The following is a 19,479-nucleotide window of genomic DNA, read 5'->3' on the forward strand; positions in this document are numbered from 1 at the left end:
AAGAATAGATAAAATATATTGATAAGCTTCCACAAGTAATAATATTGGTCATATTACTTTGATTTCAAAAATGAATATGATACTAGAATATAAAACAGTTCTAGATATATTTTAATAAAAACAGTTCTCCATAATAATTTCTTTTGTTATGATAATAAAAAAGGTAATTCAAAGATAAATTTTATCTCATGTTAAATTATACTTACTCAATCGATTTTAATATAAGAATAAGAGAATTTAAAAGTTTTACTCATAAATCATGAGACTATATTATTTAAAAAAAATATATTTGAAAAGATAAGATTCTAATGTAGATATTTTAATTTAATCACGAACTATATATTACTATTAATGAATAATTGTTATACTTTAAAAATAAATAAAATTATTACTCATTAATTTTATTATTTTTAATATTAAAAATAATTAAACGTTAAATTTAATTAATTTTATAAAATTTTTATATAAAAAATTATTAAGCATGTTTTCATTTAAAAAATTTAAAAAAATACTTTATATATTTTTGTGTATTATACCGTGTACTAAATATTAGTACCGTGTAAAAACTTATTTATTATTGTTACATAATTTTAGATATTTAACTACATGTTTAGATTCATTCTATCTATCAAATATTTAGCTCAACCGTCTTGAATAAGTGTTAAAAATTTGAATTCACACATATTATTTTATATATGCAACAACTCATTAACCAACAATAAATTCTTAAATGAAAATCTTAAGTCTATAATAAATTCATTCTTAATTTGCCAAACTAAAAAATATCATAAAGAGTAAAGTATTGTTTTTGTCCCCAACGTTTGGAGTAAGTCTTAAAGTTGTCTCCTAACGTTTGAATTATCCTATTTAAGTCTCTAATGTTTTAAAATTGACTTAATGTTGTCCTGCCGTTAGGAATCTGTTAACGGAATTGACGGCGAGACAAAATTGAGACGGTTTTGAAACGTTTGAGACTTAAATAGGACGAACATGTTGGGGACAAAAACAATACATAGAAATAAATTTTAATTTTATCCTTCAATAATATCAATTTTTTACAGTACATAGTTATTCAATTATTTTTTAATCACATCTAAGTAAATTACACATAATCATATTAATTTTATTCTAAATAAATTTATTTTTTTATAATTTTACTCTTAAACATTTTTACTCATCATATATTTGTAAAATGACTAGTACATAAACTTGTGGGGAAAAAATGATACATATACAATAAAGTAATGTGATTCTAGTCATTTTACAAACATTTCATGATGAGTAAAAAGTTTTAAGAATAAAATTATAAAAAAATAAATTTATTTACAATCAAAGTAATGTGATTAAGTGTAATTTACTTAAATGTGATTAAAATATAATTGAATAACTATGTACCGTAAAAGATTGATATTAGTGAATGATAAAATTAAAATTTATTTCTATATATCGTTTTTGTCCCCAACGTTTTCGTTCTATTTAAGTCCCTAACGTTTCAAAATCGTCTCAATTTTGTCCTGTCGTCAATTCCGTTAACAGATTCTTAACGGCAGGATAACATTGAGTCAATTTTGAAACGTTAGGGACTTAAATAGGACGATTCAAATGTTAGGGACAACTTTAAGACTTACTCTAAATGTTAAGGACAAAAATAATACTTTACTCTATAAAAAAAAATTGCGTTTTTTGTTTTATGATTACAAATTCACACATCTCCAAAAATATGAAGTGGAAGAAGTCAAAGCACAACATTAAAACAACTAAAGAGTGAAGTACCAACCCGGTCCCTGTCCATTTCCAAGAATGACAACGCGACCCCTCAAAATAAAATTGATCCAGTTCGGTCCCTGTCCCCGATTTCCGTCACACAAGGCGGTCCCCATGCGTTTTTCTTCGGTGAGGCTTGACGGAAAACGCTGAGCTGGCTCGTTCGGTGTTTGACACATCATAAGAGGTGGATGACGTGTTCAATCAGTGCTGAGCTGGAGAAATTGAAATGGACACGGGCTAATTTGTCCTACCCAGTCACCATATAAACGACGTCGTTTCAGTGGGAAGCAATATTTCTTGTGCTTTTCAGAAGGTGGGTTTCCATAAAAACCCTTCTCCCAGCCTCGACATCCTAACAGAGCCATGAGCAGCAGCAACGAACCAGCGTCAAGTTCTATGGATGGGAGTGGAAGACAATTTTTTAAAGATGATGGCAGAAGTCCTCTAAGTGTATCTGCAAAAAGTGTTGTTGCGCCGAAGAAGAAGAAGTTCATTGCTCCACGATGCCGGTGTGGGGCGCATGCTATTTTGTTTCTCTCTTCAACAGAACTGAACCCTAATCGGTTATTTTTTGGATGTCCACACTTCAAGGTAATCTGAAATTTAATTTAAGTTTTGTTGATTTTAACTCAGATGTGACATCTTATGAGCTGTGGATATATTGTACAGAGCACAAAATCGCATTGTAAATTTTTTGCATGGTTGGATGATTATGTTGCATCATTTGAAGAGTTTCCCAGAAATTCTCCTGATATAGAGTGTTGGACGCGAGATCAGAGTTAGATTCCTGATGCTGCTGGTGTTGATGCTGGAAAACTGAGGGAACTAGATGCAAGAGTTAGTGGGTTAGAATTGGAAGCTAAAAATTGTAATGCCAATAGTGGTTCTAGCGGCGGTAGTGTTAAAGCTTTTGTTATTGCTTTTGTATTTGGAATTGTGATCTCCAAATTTTTTTGAGGCATATGAGTAGCAAGAACCTTCTGTGACACTAGGTTCATAGTGTGTGTTGTTTCTTACAAGTGTAAGTTGTTTACATCATAAGTTGTATTACTTTAGAAGTATGTATGTTATTTCAGATGAGATTATGATTTGATCCAAGAAAAAGGGTTTATTACTACTTTGATGAATTCTGGCAGCATATAGTCATACAGATTTCTTACTAGAAAATGTTGGATAAACAAACTCAGAAGATGTCTTATATAAAATATTAACACAGAATGACTAAACATGTCCTTGTTCAGCATGAGAAAGGGACAACTTATAGCCCTCTAACACCAAAAAGAAGGCCAACATGTAGCCTTGAACCAAAATGTTTCCTAAATTTGTCAAGTTTCAAACTGACTTAAACATCTTATACATCAGTCTAGTAGAGTTTCAAAATGACTTAAACATGCATACAAACACTTAAAAGCTTCCAAAATATTTTCTAGATTTCTAAACACTGACACTTAGACTAATAACAAAAGGAGTCATTCTTATCATCTATGTCAACAGCAACATATCAGATATCAAGTCTTTCTCGGAGGTATAAACTCAAGGGTAGGAATGAACTTGAAAAGCCTTGCTGCAATCCCGGAACTTGCTGTAGCCATGGTCTCAGCAGAAGGAGCACTTTGTTGAAAGGGAACATTAGCAGTTGTTGTCCTCGGGTTCACAGCCTGACCGGTTAGAATACATGGTCTAAGATCTGATGCTGCTTGAACTGATGGTGGAGTAGGTTGTCCAAATGAAGGTGGAGCCGAGATAGGAGCGGTTGGGGGCCTAACCACAGGGTGCTTTCTTCTTTGAGCATAACTGAGGTTGGGGGTGGAGCAGGATTGTGGGGGTGGTTGATTCAGGTTCATAGCCTCTCCTGCAACCTGTAAAAAAATTTTAATGAGAATAAAATAAACAAAAAGTTTAAAACAACATTGACCAATCACTATACCTCATCTGCCTGGGGTGCATTTTGTGAAAGGAGAATTTCTTCTCCCTATTCTTGTTGGTCAGAAGTACCCTTGTTATGCATTGTCTTTGGAAGTTTCTTCTTATACTTCTTTGCCTTTGTCTAGCAGAGGAGTATAAACATATTAGTGCAAGGAGAGTGTAATATGTCATCTTACAATAATAGGGATAAGGAGCAGGATAAAAGATATAACCTGTGGATCCATAGGTGGGGGAGGTTGAACACTAGCACTGTTCAGATTGACATTAGGTCATACATCCTAATCATATAAATAACCAATAGTGAGACACATAAACCCCTCACAATATTTTCATGAGACAACTAAACCCTCCACAAATTTTAAATGACACTTAAACCCTTAACAACTACAACTGTGTACCGAATCGAACCCTAATTACATGGCCTCTGTTCTGGTTTGTGTCAAAGGGTACAATCTGCAACCTCTTCCCCTTACCAGCTCTTCTCTCCTTCTTGGTCAATGGCTGCCAATTTGGGTCCTTTGGGTCATTCTTACAGGTCTTGTAGTAATGCCCAAGTTGTCCACACTTGCTACACATCACTTCAAAGGTTTTCTTGGCTTTAGTGGCATGCATCTCAGGTTCTACGGGATCTACCTTCCTCTTCATCTTGGGGCAATGAGCTGGTCTCTTGATGTTGGGTGGTTCTGTTCCTGGAGCATCATATGGGGTCCAATACTCCTCTGAATTAACTGGTTTGATACAATGCATATATGTTGCTCTGATTGATTGCATGGTGAGCCATTTATGCACATGCTCCTCTAGTTTCAGACCAATCTTATACATTGCTGCAACAGCGTGACAACAAGGCATGCCTAACAAGAAGCACAATCCAGACATGCAATCCACAAGGTGTTATGATACAACAATTCAAATAATGATTGATTCATAAACAACAAGTATGCCAATATTCCAGCACCAACACAACAGAAATTTATAAAATTCCATAAGATACAATAACTCAGATAAGATGATTTCAAAAACAACCTTACCAGTAAGTTGCCAAACATTACAAGTGCAGGTCCTTTGCTGAAGGTTAACTCCAACCTTGCTTGCCCCTCTGTGAACCTCGAAGAGCACCCTGTCATTGTCTCCAGCCCAAATGGCTCTCCACTTGTTAGCTTTAGGTTTCACAAACTCCTCCAGTTTCTTCTGCTGTACTGGTGCCAATTTACCACTATAACTCTCAAGCTTCTTCTTATGTGTTGCCATTTTTCTCATTAAATAGCATCTCAAGTCTTCACACATCGTTAAGATGGGCTTCCCCCGATACTCTACGATCTTCGCGTTCCACACCTCGCACATGTTGTTGGTTATATTATCCACCTTCGGCCCATGACTGAAATATGCTTTAGTCCACACTGCCGAATCAAATCGCTGTAAATACTCCCATGCACCATGATTGATTTTCTTCATTTTCTCCATGCATGCATTGAATTCCTGGAATGTTGTGCATCTTGCTGCTTCCCATACCATTTGCTTTGTTTACTGGTCTTTGAAATGCTTGATAAAGTTTTTTCAAATATGTAGCACACAATTGCGATGGTGTGCATTAGGCATTACTTCCTTGATAGCTAACTCTAGCCCCTGTAATCGTTACAAACACAGAAACAGTTTAACAGTTTACATATCACTTGCATTTTTCATGAAAGATAACAAACAAACTAATTGAATTACCTTCTGCTGATCACTTATAAAATTCCATCCATGCTGCGTCACCAGCCCCAAATCATCTTGCAACAGCGTTAGGAACCACTTCCAGGTGTCCTTACATTCATTAGGGACAACAGCATATGCTATGACAAAAAAAATGGTTGTTTGCGTCTTGGCCCACTACACTCAGCAATTGTCCGCCATAATACCCTTTCAAAAAACAGCCATCTAGGCCAATTAACGGCCTACAACCCTAAATGAAACCCTTCTTGGAAGCGTCTAAGCTAATGTATAACCTATCAAATAATGGGAGGGCTTCAGGTTGTGGTATTGTCTCCATCAATGCTGTGGACCTGGGATTACTCCGATGAATCTCACTCAAGTAGTCTCTAACCTTTCCATACTGTGCCCGTGCATTACCAATGACCACCTCTCTAGCTACTTTCAAGGCCCTCGCAATCATTCTATAGTTAAGTTGCACATTGTACTCCTCAATCATGTGATCCATTGCCTGCCTTGGTTTCATATCAGGATGGATTAGTAGTCTCTTAATGAGCTTCGATGCCACCCAGCCCCTATCTGCCATGTTGCTGCCATAGTCTCTGGCACAGGTGTGCTCATCTATCAGAGTTTTCACCTGGAAACACCTACTAGCACTATTCCAGGATGTGAAAATCAGCCATGGACAATCCTCAGCAGCACATGCTACCCTCAGCCTATGCTTTTCATTTTTAATATATAAGACATCCTTTCCCTCAAATACATAGTAGTCTTTTAAAGCCTTCTTGAATGTTTCCATTGTAGGGAACATCTGACCAACCTTAAACACTACCTCTCCATACTCAGTATCCTCACTAAAGGAATCATATGCAGTCCTTCCCTCATCCTCAGAAGAAACTGGGCTCTTGAAGGCCTCACTCTCATACTCATATGGTTTCTCAAAATCACTATCCATCTCCACCTCAGTTGGGACTGAGCTTCGGTTACTAGGCCCATCACCCACATTAGGACCCTCACCTGATCCACCTACAGGCCCATCTCTTTGGTCTGTTTGTCCAGCCCCAACACTTGGTCTAGCTTCTCTACTTTGGCCCTCCATCCCCTTCTTGCCTAGTCCATCTCTTAAGATATGCCTCCTTCTAACACCAGAGTATTTTTTAGATGTTCTCTTCTTTGCAGTCCTTGGTGATTGTCTTGGGGTATTACTACTTACACCACCCTTCTTTCCCTCATGCTTTTTACGTGACACTGTTTTTTTAGGCACACTATTCTTCTTCATAGTTCTTCTTTCCTCATCTGTACTTTTATCCTCAGTTTCATACCTAGCAGCCTCATTACTCGTCTTTTTCTTTGCTGAAACTCCCCTTTTTGGAACCTTTTTCTTCCTCTTATTTTCTTCTTCACTACCACTGTCATCTGTCTCAAATCCAGGGGGAGGAGGCTTGTAAGGCTCATCCTCTGTTGTCTCATATCCATCATCAGTTGATGACGATGATGATGAATCCAACACAACAGTCTCCTCAGCCACATCTTCTTCAACTACATCAGGCATGTCCATATCGTGTTCAAAGTAGATGTATAGCTCATCAGTTTTCCTGTACCTCAACTTACCCTCCCTCATTTGATTAATTTCTACATCTCCTTTAATTACATGGAGTCCAGCTTCCATATTCGGTTCTCCCATATCAAGCCATAACATCTGCTTATACTCCCGGTAACTCAATTCTTTAAATAATTCAACCAAGTCAAAAAAATTTACGTAATCTAAGTCTAAGGGGGAAAATCTCTTCACTTTACCATCCAAGTAGCAGAGATCACCTTCAGAGTTTCTAACAAATCTCTCCCCATGGTGAAACACAGGAATGACCATATATTTAGACATCTGCAATCAGTTTATTCAAGCTTTAATAAAATCTTCCTAACAATAAACATGTTTAAACAAGAATGACCACCACTATATTATTTAATTTTTTCCAAAATGCACATAGTTCAGGGTTATTTGAATTTTTCCATGACTAGGACCACAAGGGGTTGCAGACAACAATGGTTCCTTGTCAGAAGCAGAATCAATTTGGGGGGACCACACAACGCACAAGGGACAAATGCTTCATATAAAATCACTAACCTGGATTGTCTGTAGCATCCTGACATGATTCCGTCCAGCTCCGTCAACAGCACCACCAACCCGCTGTGAACTATGACGTCGTCAACACTGTAAGCAGCAATGTCAGCGCTTCCCTCCACCAACACAACGTCCACACTGGTCTCGAGAAGTGAAGAAGCTTTTGACCTAGGGTTTAAGAAGTAAATGTCGAGGCTGGGGAAGGGTTTTTATGGAAACCCACCTTCTGAAAAGCACAAGAAACGTTGCTTCCCACTGAAACGATGTCGTTTATATGGTGACTGGGTAGGACAAATTAGCCCCTGTCCATTTCAATTTCTCCAGCTCAGCACTGATTGAACACGTCATCCACCTCTTATGACATGTCAAACACCGAACGAGCCAACTCAGCGTTTTCCGTCAAGCCTTGCCGGAGAAAAATGCATGGGGACCGCCTTGTGTGACGAAAATCGGGGACAGGGACCGAACTGGATCAATTTTATTTTGAGGGGTCGCGTTGTCATTCTTGGAAATAGACAGGGGCCGGGTTGGTACTTCACTCAACAACTAAACAAAAAGGAGCTCAACTCCAACCAAAGCATAACAAGATGTTCAGTACCTATAATAAAATCATAAGAAGATAAAAAAATAAGATAAAGGATAAGAGACTATATGACACCTGTATTGTTGTTATATCCATGTTTTTGTCTCTGTTATTATTTTGAACTCTTTTTCAACATTCATCCACGCTATCATAGAATGTTTCACTGCATTCTTCATCCTGTTAACACTAGAATTTACTCTTCTAAATATTGCACCAAAGAACGGCAAAAAATGTTATTCTCCACACTCTTACATCTGATCTCCTTTTTTTCTAATGCATGCATCCAAGCCTCAAAATAATCCTTTGGCATTCTCGACCAAATCCACTCCCAACATCAATGCTCAAGAATCTTCTCCCATAATTTCCATGTGACCGTGTAGAAGAAGAATAGGATGAATGTAAGACTCCAAATTTTTTAAAATTAAATAATAAATTATTTATGATTTATTATATTTAATTAAAATCATATTTTAAGATATTTTATATATAAATTAAATAATTTTTTATTTATGATTTAAAGTTTTAGTAATCGAATAATAATGAGAATTATATATGTATTAAATTTGAATAACTAGATTTTAAATTTTATTTTATAATTTAAAAGAAATTAATTTGATTATCTTATTTTTAATTATTGAATTAGAATATTTATTTAAGGGATAAGTATTTTTTTCGTCCCCGACCTTCTTTTCTTATTAAAATCATTCTCAACGTTACAAAACGTTATAAAATCGTCCTTTTCTATTTCAATTTTATTTTTTTTACCAAATTACCCTTATTAAATAATAAAAATAATTAAAAAATTAAAATAAAACCTACCCCCAACTCCCTCACCGTAACCCCCACCCTTCACCCTCTCACCCCCCTCACCCCCTTCTTCATCACCACTAACCCAATAACCCTCCAATTCCTTTCTTCATCACCAAACCTCTTACCCCCTTCTTCATCACCAAGCCTCTTTCTCTCTCCCTCCTTTTCCAAGACTCTTACTCTCCCTCATCATTTACCCCTAACCACAAAATATATAAAAAATTTAGCAACAACATCAATCACAAAATAATCACAAAATTAGCAACAATCTATCATCAATCATGTATATGTTCTTCAAAAAAAAAAAAATAGGAAGAACAAAGAACAGAGAAAGAGAAGGAAGCCTTGGCCAATCTTCTTCTACTCTTCACCATCAACTCTTCCCCTTCACACCTCCTCACTCTCTCTTTCCTCACCACCATCACCATTGCCACCATAGCCAAATCATCATCATGCAATTACTATAATCAGAAGCAATTACTAATTTACTATAATCAAAATCAGTATCACCAATAATAAATTAACAACAATAATTGTGAAGGGTGAATCAACAATGGTGAAGCAACAACAAAAATAAAAATAGAAGCAGAAGTAAAAGCAGAAGGCAGAAAGCAAAAGCAGAAAAGCAGAGGCAGCGGCGGAGGGTCAGGAGCTGGACGGCAGTGGTAGTACCTCCATGCAAGCTTGCGACGGCCGGTGGCTGCAGGTTAGACACAGGGGCGGTGGCGGGTTGGACGCAGGGGCAGCGGCGGGTGCACCTCCGAGGCAGCCCAAACGACAGCATGAGGGGGTGGGGGGCTACGGTGAGGGGGTGATGGAGTGGCGTGAGGGGGTGGGAGTTACGGTGAGGGGGTGAGGTAAGGGGATGAGGGAGTGGGAACTGATGATGATGATGATGATGGGATGGGATTTGGGGTGGAGAGTCAGAGAGTAGGAGGAAGGGAAATTGGGGGTGGGTTTGGGGTGGGGGGAGAGACGAAGAGATGCTGGGTGTGGATGGGGTGGGGTTTTATTTTTTTAATATTATTTTTATTAATAGTTAAGGGTAATTTGGTCCAAAAAATAGAAAATGACGATTTTATAACGTTTTGTAACGTTGAGGATGATTTTAATAACAAAAAAAAGATTAAGGATGAAATTGATTTTGACCCCAGACCTTGGGGACGAAAAAAGTACTTATCCCTTTATTTAAAAATAAATTTAAAAATTAATAATTAAATAACATTTTCGTAAATGAGTGTTGGATTAAAAAAAATGTTTTCAATTACTATATATTCCTAATTTTTATTAAAATTACCAAACTATCTAAAAATTTTTAAATTAAAACTCTAATTTACCTTAACCTAAACCTAATTGAAACACACTCTAACCCTAACCTAGCCACTGCCTCGCCGCCACTCCCCTAACCCAGCCCATCCCTTAAGAAAGAAAGAAAGAAACGAAGAAAGGGGGGAGTCCGAGGGAGAAGGGAGATTGGGAAGGGAGGAGAGGACCGTGCTGCGTCCTGCCGCCATGCCACCATATAGAGAGAGAGAGAGATAGAGAGAGAGAGAGAGAGAGAGAGAGAGAGAGAGAGAAGACACTGTTACCGAGCCGTCGTCCATGGAAGTTCGCAAACAGAAGGAGGAAGGCGTGCCGTTCTACCCAAAGCCGCCGTTGTGACTCCTGTCGCTGCCGTCGAGCTTCGAGGAGAGAGGAGGAGATCGCGGAGTGGGAGAAAATGCGATGGGACTCCGCTACTATTGCTTCCATGGCCGCCGTTCTTCCAGCCGCTGCCGTGGTTGTAGCCACCATGCATGGTCACCGGGAAGCACCACTGGAGGTGCTGATGTCCCTATTCTCTCTTCCTAGTGGTTCGGTAAATCTTTTTGCTCTGAAAATCCCTCTTTATTGCTGTTCTGTTATAGATTATTGAGTTTTACGTGACGTTAATGTCTTAGGGTTGAGCTATGGGTCTTGCGTGTTGTGTCTAGAGGCTGTGACTGCTGTGGGGATGGTCAGTATTGATGTCGTTGCTACGAGATAAGAATAGAAGTATAGTTTGTCGCGTAATTGAGTCGCGAACGAGGTAGGGGCCCTTTTCTTAAACTTATTTTACTTTCAAGAGTTGTTACAAGTCGATATTTATATGAAAAGTATATTTTTGTGATTTTGTACGTCTTATGGATTGAGTTGAGTTGCTCTGGATAATTGTAGTTATTTGTCTGGTGAAATTATTGACTATTTGAAAAGGTTGTATATTTTGAGTTATTGGTTTTGTTAAATTGGAGGTTGCCGAATTGATTTTCTTGAGATTTAGAAATGATTTGTTATTAAGAATGAGTTAATTTTGAAAAGATTTAATATCGGAATTTAGTTTAAAACAAATTTGAAAAAGATTTGATATTTGGAAATAGTTTGATTATTGAAAATAATTTGCTATTGAGGAATGTTTGAATGGGACCCGAGAAGGGTAGCAGAGTTCGAGTTTTAAAGGAGATGTTGCCGAAATTTTTATAAAAACTGAACATTTTGTTTGGATGGTTATTTAGAAATATTTGGATTTAAGAGTTATATGATTTTGTTTGAGTTATTAAGAAAATGATTACATTTGGTTTAATTACTCTGTTGGTCCCTATAGTTTCACGAAATTTTTAATTAGGTCCTTATACTTTTTTTTCCTTTTAATTGAGTCCTTGCACCAAATTTTTTTTAATTGAGTCCTTACACTATTTTTCTTTTATTTGAGTCCCTGCACTAACTTTTTTTTTTAGTTGGGTCCCTATACAATTAAGCCAATTACTATCAAAAGAGACCTAATTGTAAAAAAAAATTGGTGCAGGGACCCAATTAAAAGGAAAAAAAAATATAGGGACCTAATTAAAAATTTTGCGAAACTATAGGGACCAACAGAGTAATTAAACCATTACGTTTTGAGTTTAAAATTATTGATGGATGCAATGGAAGAAATGATGATGATTGAATTTGAATGAAGGATGATGAGGATTGATTTTAAAGTATGATTTTTTTTAAATAAATTGAATGATATTGATGAATGATGATTGAGATATTCATATGGCTTATGTATTTGGAATATTTGAGACATTGTTGACCTTCTGTACGTAAGATGTGACCGGACACTTTAATTCTCCGAATTCTCCCATCGGCATGCATATATATATGAATTGAGTTTGGGATTTTCTCATGGAATATTAAATTATTAAGTTTGGAGTTTGACTCCATAGATATTATTTTTGAGCTTGGGGATGCGTGTACAGAGGGACTGTCCAATGGTTAGCTACCAAGACATATTGGGTTGGCTGTATAACCAACAGATGAGCTCATTAGTCATAGGAAAGACATTCATCATATGCATTTGTATGCTTTGCTTGGGTTTGTATTTGTTTGGGTTTGCCTAATTGCTTAACTGTTATTAACTGCTATCTGAGCTATTTGTTGTAACTGCTATCTATACCTGTGTTTTCTTGTCTGTTTTGCCTGTGTTTGCTTTTGTTGTGGTACCTTTAAGATTGGATATTGGTGATGAGATGATGATGGTGTTGATTCATTGTGTGATGGGCTAAAGGCTTTGATTGGTTTCTGATTGAGGTATTAGTAAAGTATGAAAAATCAAGCTGGTTCAGCATAGACTTAATGAACATATGCTTGGAACAGGTTGGTCATTCATACAGTCTAAGAAACTGATTGAGATTTTTTTATAAGAAAAGAAGGGTTTTGGATTTCTGAAACATTAAATAGTATTTCTTTAAAAAGGTTTTGGATGATTAACAGATAGTTTTCCTTAAAAAGATTCATAAGACGAGCGACAATCACTACAATCGAAAAACGGTTTTCTTACTGAGAACTCTTTCGAGAATGATGCTTTCACCCCTTACGAAATTTCTTTTTCAGTGGCAGGTTCAGAAAGTTTTGGCGCGAAGCCGTGACCAATCTACAAATTTTATGTATATGTTGTATTTTCTGTTTGTTGGGTTAATTGAGACTTTACCCCTCGTCAATTGTCTTTTTGATTTTTTAGAGGAGCAAGATTTGTATTTAAGAATTTTTAAGTAAGTTTATGTATTTATTATTATGTGATTAAGTGAATTAAAGTAAAGACTTTTCGATTTCATAACTAAGAATTCGGTTTATATTCGCGAAAGCTCAATATTAAATAATTATGATATTAAATTAACGGATTAGAGGTAAGTAACGCCTAACATTTTAGTACGATTATTAGGTCTTAAAAGTAAGGGTATTACAATGGACCGATTCAACCTCATTGCGGCACAAAATACAATTAGTATCTGATGCTCTTATCATGCCAATCTTTCTTAATTTATCCGTTGTGTTCAATGTTTCTATTATAATGAACCACGCCAATAGCTCCACACGAGGGGACACCAAGTTCTTTCACAAAATTTGGGCAAAGTTATATACATTTGAATCTATCCTAGAATCCCTAAAATAATAGACCCTTCCCAAAAATTACTTCGTTGAATATTCTCCATTCTTCTCAAACTTCTAGATCATCGTATCCTTCTTTTGTTGTTTAGTCCCAATTTTTGCAATCGTGTTTAACAAATTAGCATGATCACCTTTCTCGCACTCCCTCAATGCCTTTACCAACTCAAACTCCAAACCCACGATATATTATCTCAAAATCCGCACTCACTAATCATAGTATTAATATCGATTGTAATTTTCAAAAGGCGTGAGAATCTCTCCCTTAGTCTCCCTTTTCGTCACCATAAGGCATGTTAGAATTTTGTTCTAGTCCCATTTTCAACCACTAGTTGCATCCCCTTATTGAATGTGTTAATCATCTCCTTACTACCCAGTTTTGGATTCGTAATAGTAGCCTAAATACCACCATTTCTCTATATCATTTAATCATTCAAGAACTCTTTGATCGGCAAATTATTACAAGAACAGACAATAGTCTTTCATAATGGACACTCTTTTTTGTTAAACTTACACCATCATTTAAACAATATTGTTAGAATTTTTAGTTTGAAATTTCTAACTCTTAACCCTCTTTAGTTCTTAGGTTTCTGAACCACTTTTTATTTTACCATTGTTATTCCTCTACTTCCATCCTTTTTTACTTAGATGGTAAAAAAGTAGTCTTTGCTGCCACCGCATTCGACATCTTAAATATATTTAAATAGTACAGTAGTAAATTGTTTAACACGTATTTGATTAACACCAACTTTTTCGCCTTAGACAAAAACCTCCCTTTCTATCCTTTAATATTTTCTCAATCTCCTTTATAATTGGATCCCATGTATCCACCCTTTTTGGGTTAGCTCCAAGTGGGATACTTAAATATTTAATGAGTAATTTCACTTGTTCACACCCAAACACGTTATAAGTTATGAAATACAGATACTTTGCTAAGTTGTCGTGTTCACGTGTCAGACATAGTTCAGACACGATACTTATCGATACTCGTCCGATACGCATGTCTGTTGTGTCCAGTAACAAAGCTTAGTTGAGACAATGGGGCCATGCCCCCCCCCAAACTTTTTATAAAAAATTAGTAGTAGTTCTTCAAAAAATAAAGAATAGTTTAATTGACTCAAATACTTTACTATAACTTAAAGCACATTTTTCAAAAAAATATGTTGCTTTGCTTTTCTATTTGCAGTTCTCTATTCAACAAGCAACACTCTCTATTCAAGTCACTAAAGACTCGAAGAGTACCATTATAAACTATTTTATATTTTTTATCTGTAGAATTATTTATTTATTATCTTATCAAGTCACTAAAGACTCGAAGAGTACCATTATAAACTATTTTATATTTTTTATCTGTAGAATTATTTATTTATTATCTTATTAGTAACAAACTTAAAGAATAATTACATTTATAAATTTTATTTTGATATAAATATTATTATTAAATTTTTATGTTAAATATGGCCCCTCCAAAATTTTGTTTCAAGCTCCGCCATTGGTTGTATCCAACTGTGTCTTAATAAAAAATAAAAAAATTCTTTTTCCCTCATATTTGAACACACCTAAATACTATCACATGTCAGCATGTCCAACCTTATTCTTAACATATATTCTTGAAATGAGTTTAGAAATAATATATATTATTATTTATTAAAATAAAAATATTTTAAATACTTTATATAATTAAAAAACATTAAAAATAGTTAAAAAATTGTATCAAAATATTATTGTAATTTATCTAAAAAATAATTTATATTTTATATATATGCCGTGTGTCTGTGTCTTACAAAATTTTAAAATTCGTGTGTCCACATATTCCGTGCCGTGTCGTATCCTGTGTCCGTGTCAGTGTTTCTGTGTCTTACAAAATTTTAAAATTCGTGTGTTCACATATTCCGTGTCGTGTCGTATTCTGTGTCCGTGTCAATGTCCATACATCATAGGTTATAAGCATTCATTGTCATCTCCTTTTACAATTTAAACCCTAAGAGCATATTTATCATAAGGGAAAGTATAGGTAAATAATGAAAATACTAAACAATGTGAACAATTAATATATCGGATGTTCATTTCACTAAGTGTGCAGATGATTATTCTAATATTAAGATTTAGGTGAATAATTTAGAGATGTAATATATTTTAATTTGATTAATAATTGTTCATGTTGTTCAAAAAAATTATTGATTACCTAACATTGCCCTTATCATAATTGATCCTAAGACCAAACAATAGTTCAAAGCCTTGCAATATTCTCTTAAAATTGATCAGTGATTCAAGGTCACATGAACAAAATAGAATTGTGCCATCTACAAATTGCAAGTGCGTCAATAGAATTATATTTAAGTAACAACGATTTAATTCTAACAAAATATCTCAGTCTATTCAGCATGCTATTTAACACTTTACCAACCAATACAAAAAGGAAAGGAGAGAGTAGATCACATTGGCGCAATCCCTTCTGAAGATTGAATGACTTTGTTGCAGTTCCGTTCACTAATACTAACATAGAAGCTAAAGTCAAGCACCATTTAATTCAATCTCTCCATCGAACTCCAAAATCCATCTTTTTCAGCTCCAAAATCAACTAAGCTCTATCTTGTCTGTGATAGGCTTTCTAAAAGTCCAGCTTGATTAACCAAGGCGATATCCTTCTTCTTTTACATCCAGTAAACTGACTCACAGGCTATCAGCGTTCCATTCACGGTTTTTTTTTTTTTTTCAAAATATTTAACTATTATTTAATAGTAATTTAGTTTTATCAATAATTGTTAAAATTAAAATTATTATTTTTTTATTCCAATTAAAAGAGCTTTTTGTCTCTACTAAATTGCATGCTCATATATATGCGTCAATAATTTCGGATCATTTTTAAGTATACACAACTATATGGTTTATCTATATTTAAAATTTTCAGTCTAATTAAAATGATAAATATTTAATGAGTTTGTTTGGGTGCCATTCTTAAAAAAGATCTTTTTTTAAATAAAATTTTTTAAAAGATCTTTTATAAAAATAAAAATAATTTTATGTTTGGATATCTCATATAAAAATATCTTTTTATTTATCAATTATATTTTAATAAAATAAAATAAAAGTACTTTTTTGTTCATTTATCATGTAAAAATTATTTTTTTAAGAAAGAAAGATCTTTTAAAAAAAGATGTGAATTGTAGCTTCTCAAAAAAAATATTTTTTTTATTTTTCTAGTGTTTTTTCTTTTATTATTAGAAATTTGCCAAACACACTAAAAAATAAAAAAATATTTTTTCATTAAAAAAAAAGATTTTTTTATCGATTTAATGACACCCAAACAAATACTATATTATTTTATTTTATTTTTTATTTTAAATGATACCTCGTTAGTCTTACCACGAGTTAAACGAGTTCTACACTGCTAGTGTACGACTACAACTACCAAAAAACGAGTTAAACGAGGGAGCTTTCCATGAATTCAGAAGTCTTTAAAATTCTCATTTAACATGGTGTACATAAGTTTGGTTTTGAAGAATTTTAGAAAGAAAAAAAAAATTGGTTTAATGTTAATATGAGTTTTTTTATAATGATTAAGTGATTAAGGCCCAGTTTGGTAACTAATTTAATTAAGCTCCTTTTGATAAAATAACTTAAACAATAAATGACTCTGTTAAAAGTAACTTATAAATAAGTTATTTTGTGTTTGGATTTTTAACTCTAAAAGTGCTTATTTTAAATAAATATAATGAAAAGTAGAAGTATTATGAGAGAAGTCATTTTTTTTAACTTCTCTATAATCTCCAAAATAGCTTTTTAGAAAGTTGCAATTTGGTTTTAAAAATTGCACCCGACATTAATACTACTACTTTTCATAAGTCAAAAGTTAAAAAAAGCTACTTCTAGAGTTTCCCAAACGGGCCCTAAGCGGAAAAATTATAGATTCGTTTGTTTATGCTTATAGAATAAAAAAAAATACTTACTTTATATTTTAAGTCATTTTTTGAAAGAAAATTACAAAGTTATTTTCATATATTTTAAAAAAATAAATATATCAATTTAGAAAATATAAATTTCTAACTACTATACAAATTTTTGAGATTTTCTATTGCACTGTCCTAAAAATGAGATCAAATTATGTTGGTGGGTCTAAAAATTTAATTTTATTTTAAAACAAAAAAAATTATACTAACAGTCTAGCTAAATATGTATGTATGTATATGTAAAAAATATTATATATTGTTCTGAACAAGAATATATAGTATATTGAGAATTTGGTTAAATAAAATTGATACGTTACTAGCTTAACACAAGGGTAACATATATCAGAAAAATGAATGAAGTCAAAATTCGAAAAATTGATAAATCGTGATACCGAAGCATATACTCAAAGTTGTAAATGCCTAACGGTTACTTAGTGACAATATAATACAGGAAGAGGGACTTCGAGGTAAGATACATTCTCTTTACTACAATCATCCCAAAAACACTACTGACTTAAGTATCAGAGTGTCTTTGCAGGTTGTCCTCCCAGTCTGGTGTTAACGTGGCTCATGTCAGGGTCTCAGAATCTCGTAAGTTTGTGACCAACCAAAGGTACGAAAATCTGATGCGGAAAAGTCGTCAATTTGCTTCATAAGATCGAAAATTTGTTTCTTGAACTTTTCTTTCCTAGCATCGGAAGTATTCTTTGCCTTTTTCCGAGTTCCAACTTTGGCTTGAAGGCTTTTATTTCCTTCTAAGGCTGGCCAATGATTCATTCAAATTTTAAACCTGCAACTTTGCCTCTTTCAAATTTTTTTCTTGTTTTGACAATTCAGATCGGTAGTTAGAAACTTCTTTCTCGATATCCCTAATATATGTGGCTAAGCGAAGTAACATCTTCTGAACTCGAGGCAGAGTCTCATCAAAAGGAAGTTTTGCTAAACCAGATTTAGTCATATCAATTAGGAGATACTCATCGATGAATTCAGGAGCTTGAAACTCTTTTTCCAAAATACAATTAAAAGAAGTCAGAAGAGAAGTTCATGCTGCTTCAATATGAATTTTCTTTTTTTTTTTTTCTCTTTTTGGGAGAATTGGTGGGAGAAAGATCTTTTACATTATGAACCTCGAGACCAGTCCCTGAGTCAAATTTTGGAGGAGGAGAAATATTGCTCATCGTGGTAGAAGAAGAAATTATGTATCCACTACCTGGATTAGTAACAATGTTAGCCTCGGAAGAAGCCAACCTCCTTCTCATTGCTATGGTAGCTTCCAGACCTCCAGCCATGTCAACTACCAGGAAGGAGCAAAAGATCATTAAGTCGGTATGTAGTAAAAAAATAAAAAAAACTACATAAAAATATTTACCAATGACATTTTGAACAGCATGCTCGTCAGTCAGAATGGTTCGAAGACTCAAAAGTTGACAATTTCAGAGTTCTAAAAGCCTTTGGATACTTGCGAACTCAGAAGCATTGACGCCTTGAAGTTGGATCTTAGAGGACGACACATTAAAGTTCTAATACAAGTTAAACCTTTTTTTAATTTTTTATAATCAGAAAAAAAGGTGTTGTTCCCTCTATTCTTTCAACTTGAAAGAATCTCTTCTTAAAATCATGATAGGATTCTTCGAAAAAGTTGAAGATTCTCTTATTTGGGTTGCATCGGAAGGAGATAAACCCTCGATCTTGAGAGCTAAAGGGCATGGTTAGGTTGAAAAAATAAAAGAAGACTCTATAAGAGATATTTTGTCCAAAGAAAGAACACAACAACTCAAAGCTTCAGATGATAGCCCAAGTGTTTGGATGAAGTTGTGATGAGGCACATCCTGTATAGCTAAGAATATCTTATTGAAAGAGTGTGAAGGGAAGACGGACTCCAAGACGAGTAAACAGCGTCTCGTACATCTATAATCAATCAGGTTGGAAAACTGCATGGTGGTTAAAGTAGCAAAGACGATTGTTCTGGCTTAGGACAGAAATGACGTACAAGTTTTCGATATCAGAATTAAAGATAACATTGGCTTCTCATAACGCATCCAGCTCATCACTACAAGAAAAACGCTAAGTACCATTGGATTTATTGGCAGATTTACTAAACAAATCCGCTGGTAATATGTTTATCGTCGGAATAAATTTGACGGCATAAACTTTGTTGGTAATTGTTTATCGACAGATTTTTTCGTCCG

At 34.5% G+C, this 19,479-nt stretch overlaps 1 protein-coding gene across 1 annotated transcript; it reads right to left on the reverse strand.

The window, feature by feature from the left end:
• Positions 1-3,275: 3,275 nt before the first annotated feature.
• On the reverse strand, positions 3,276-5,145 carry LOC148566173 (uncharacterized). Its single transcript, XM_088487414.1, has 3 exons — positions 4,722-5,145; positions 4,111-4,544; positions 3,276-3,626 (listed from the first exon to the last, which is right to left on the reverse strand). The coding sequence occupies exons 1-3, from the start codon at positions 5,143-5,145 to the stop codon at positions 3,276-3,278; spliced, it is 1,209 nt and encodes a 402-aa protein (XP_088343540.1).
• Positions 5,146-19,479: the final 14,334 nt, after the last annotated feature.

The sequence above is a fragment of the Arachis ipaensis genome, chromosome B5, assembly GCF_059453495.1.
Source record: "Arachis ipaensis isolate K30076 ecotype BB chromosome B5, ASM5945349v1, whole genome shotgun sequence".
NCBI classification, from domain to species: domain Eukaryota; kingdom Viridiplantae; phylum Streptophyta; class Magnoliopsida; order Fabales; family Fabaceae; genus Arachis; species Arachis ipaensis.

Coding starts and splice junctions, on each gene's coding strand:
- LOC148566173 (XM_088487414.1), bottom strand. CDS start 5,145: ATGAAGAAAATCAATCATGGTGCATGGGAGTATTTACAGCGATTTGAT. Junction 4,545..4,721: donor TAATGTTTGGCAACTTACTG/GTAAGGTTGTTT, acceptor GCTTCTTGTTAG/GCATGCCTTGTTGTCACGCT. Junction 3,627..4,110: donor CAAACCAGAACAGAGGCCAT/GTAATTAGGGTT, acceptor ATTTTTTTACAG/GTTGCAGGAGAGGCTATGAA.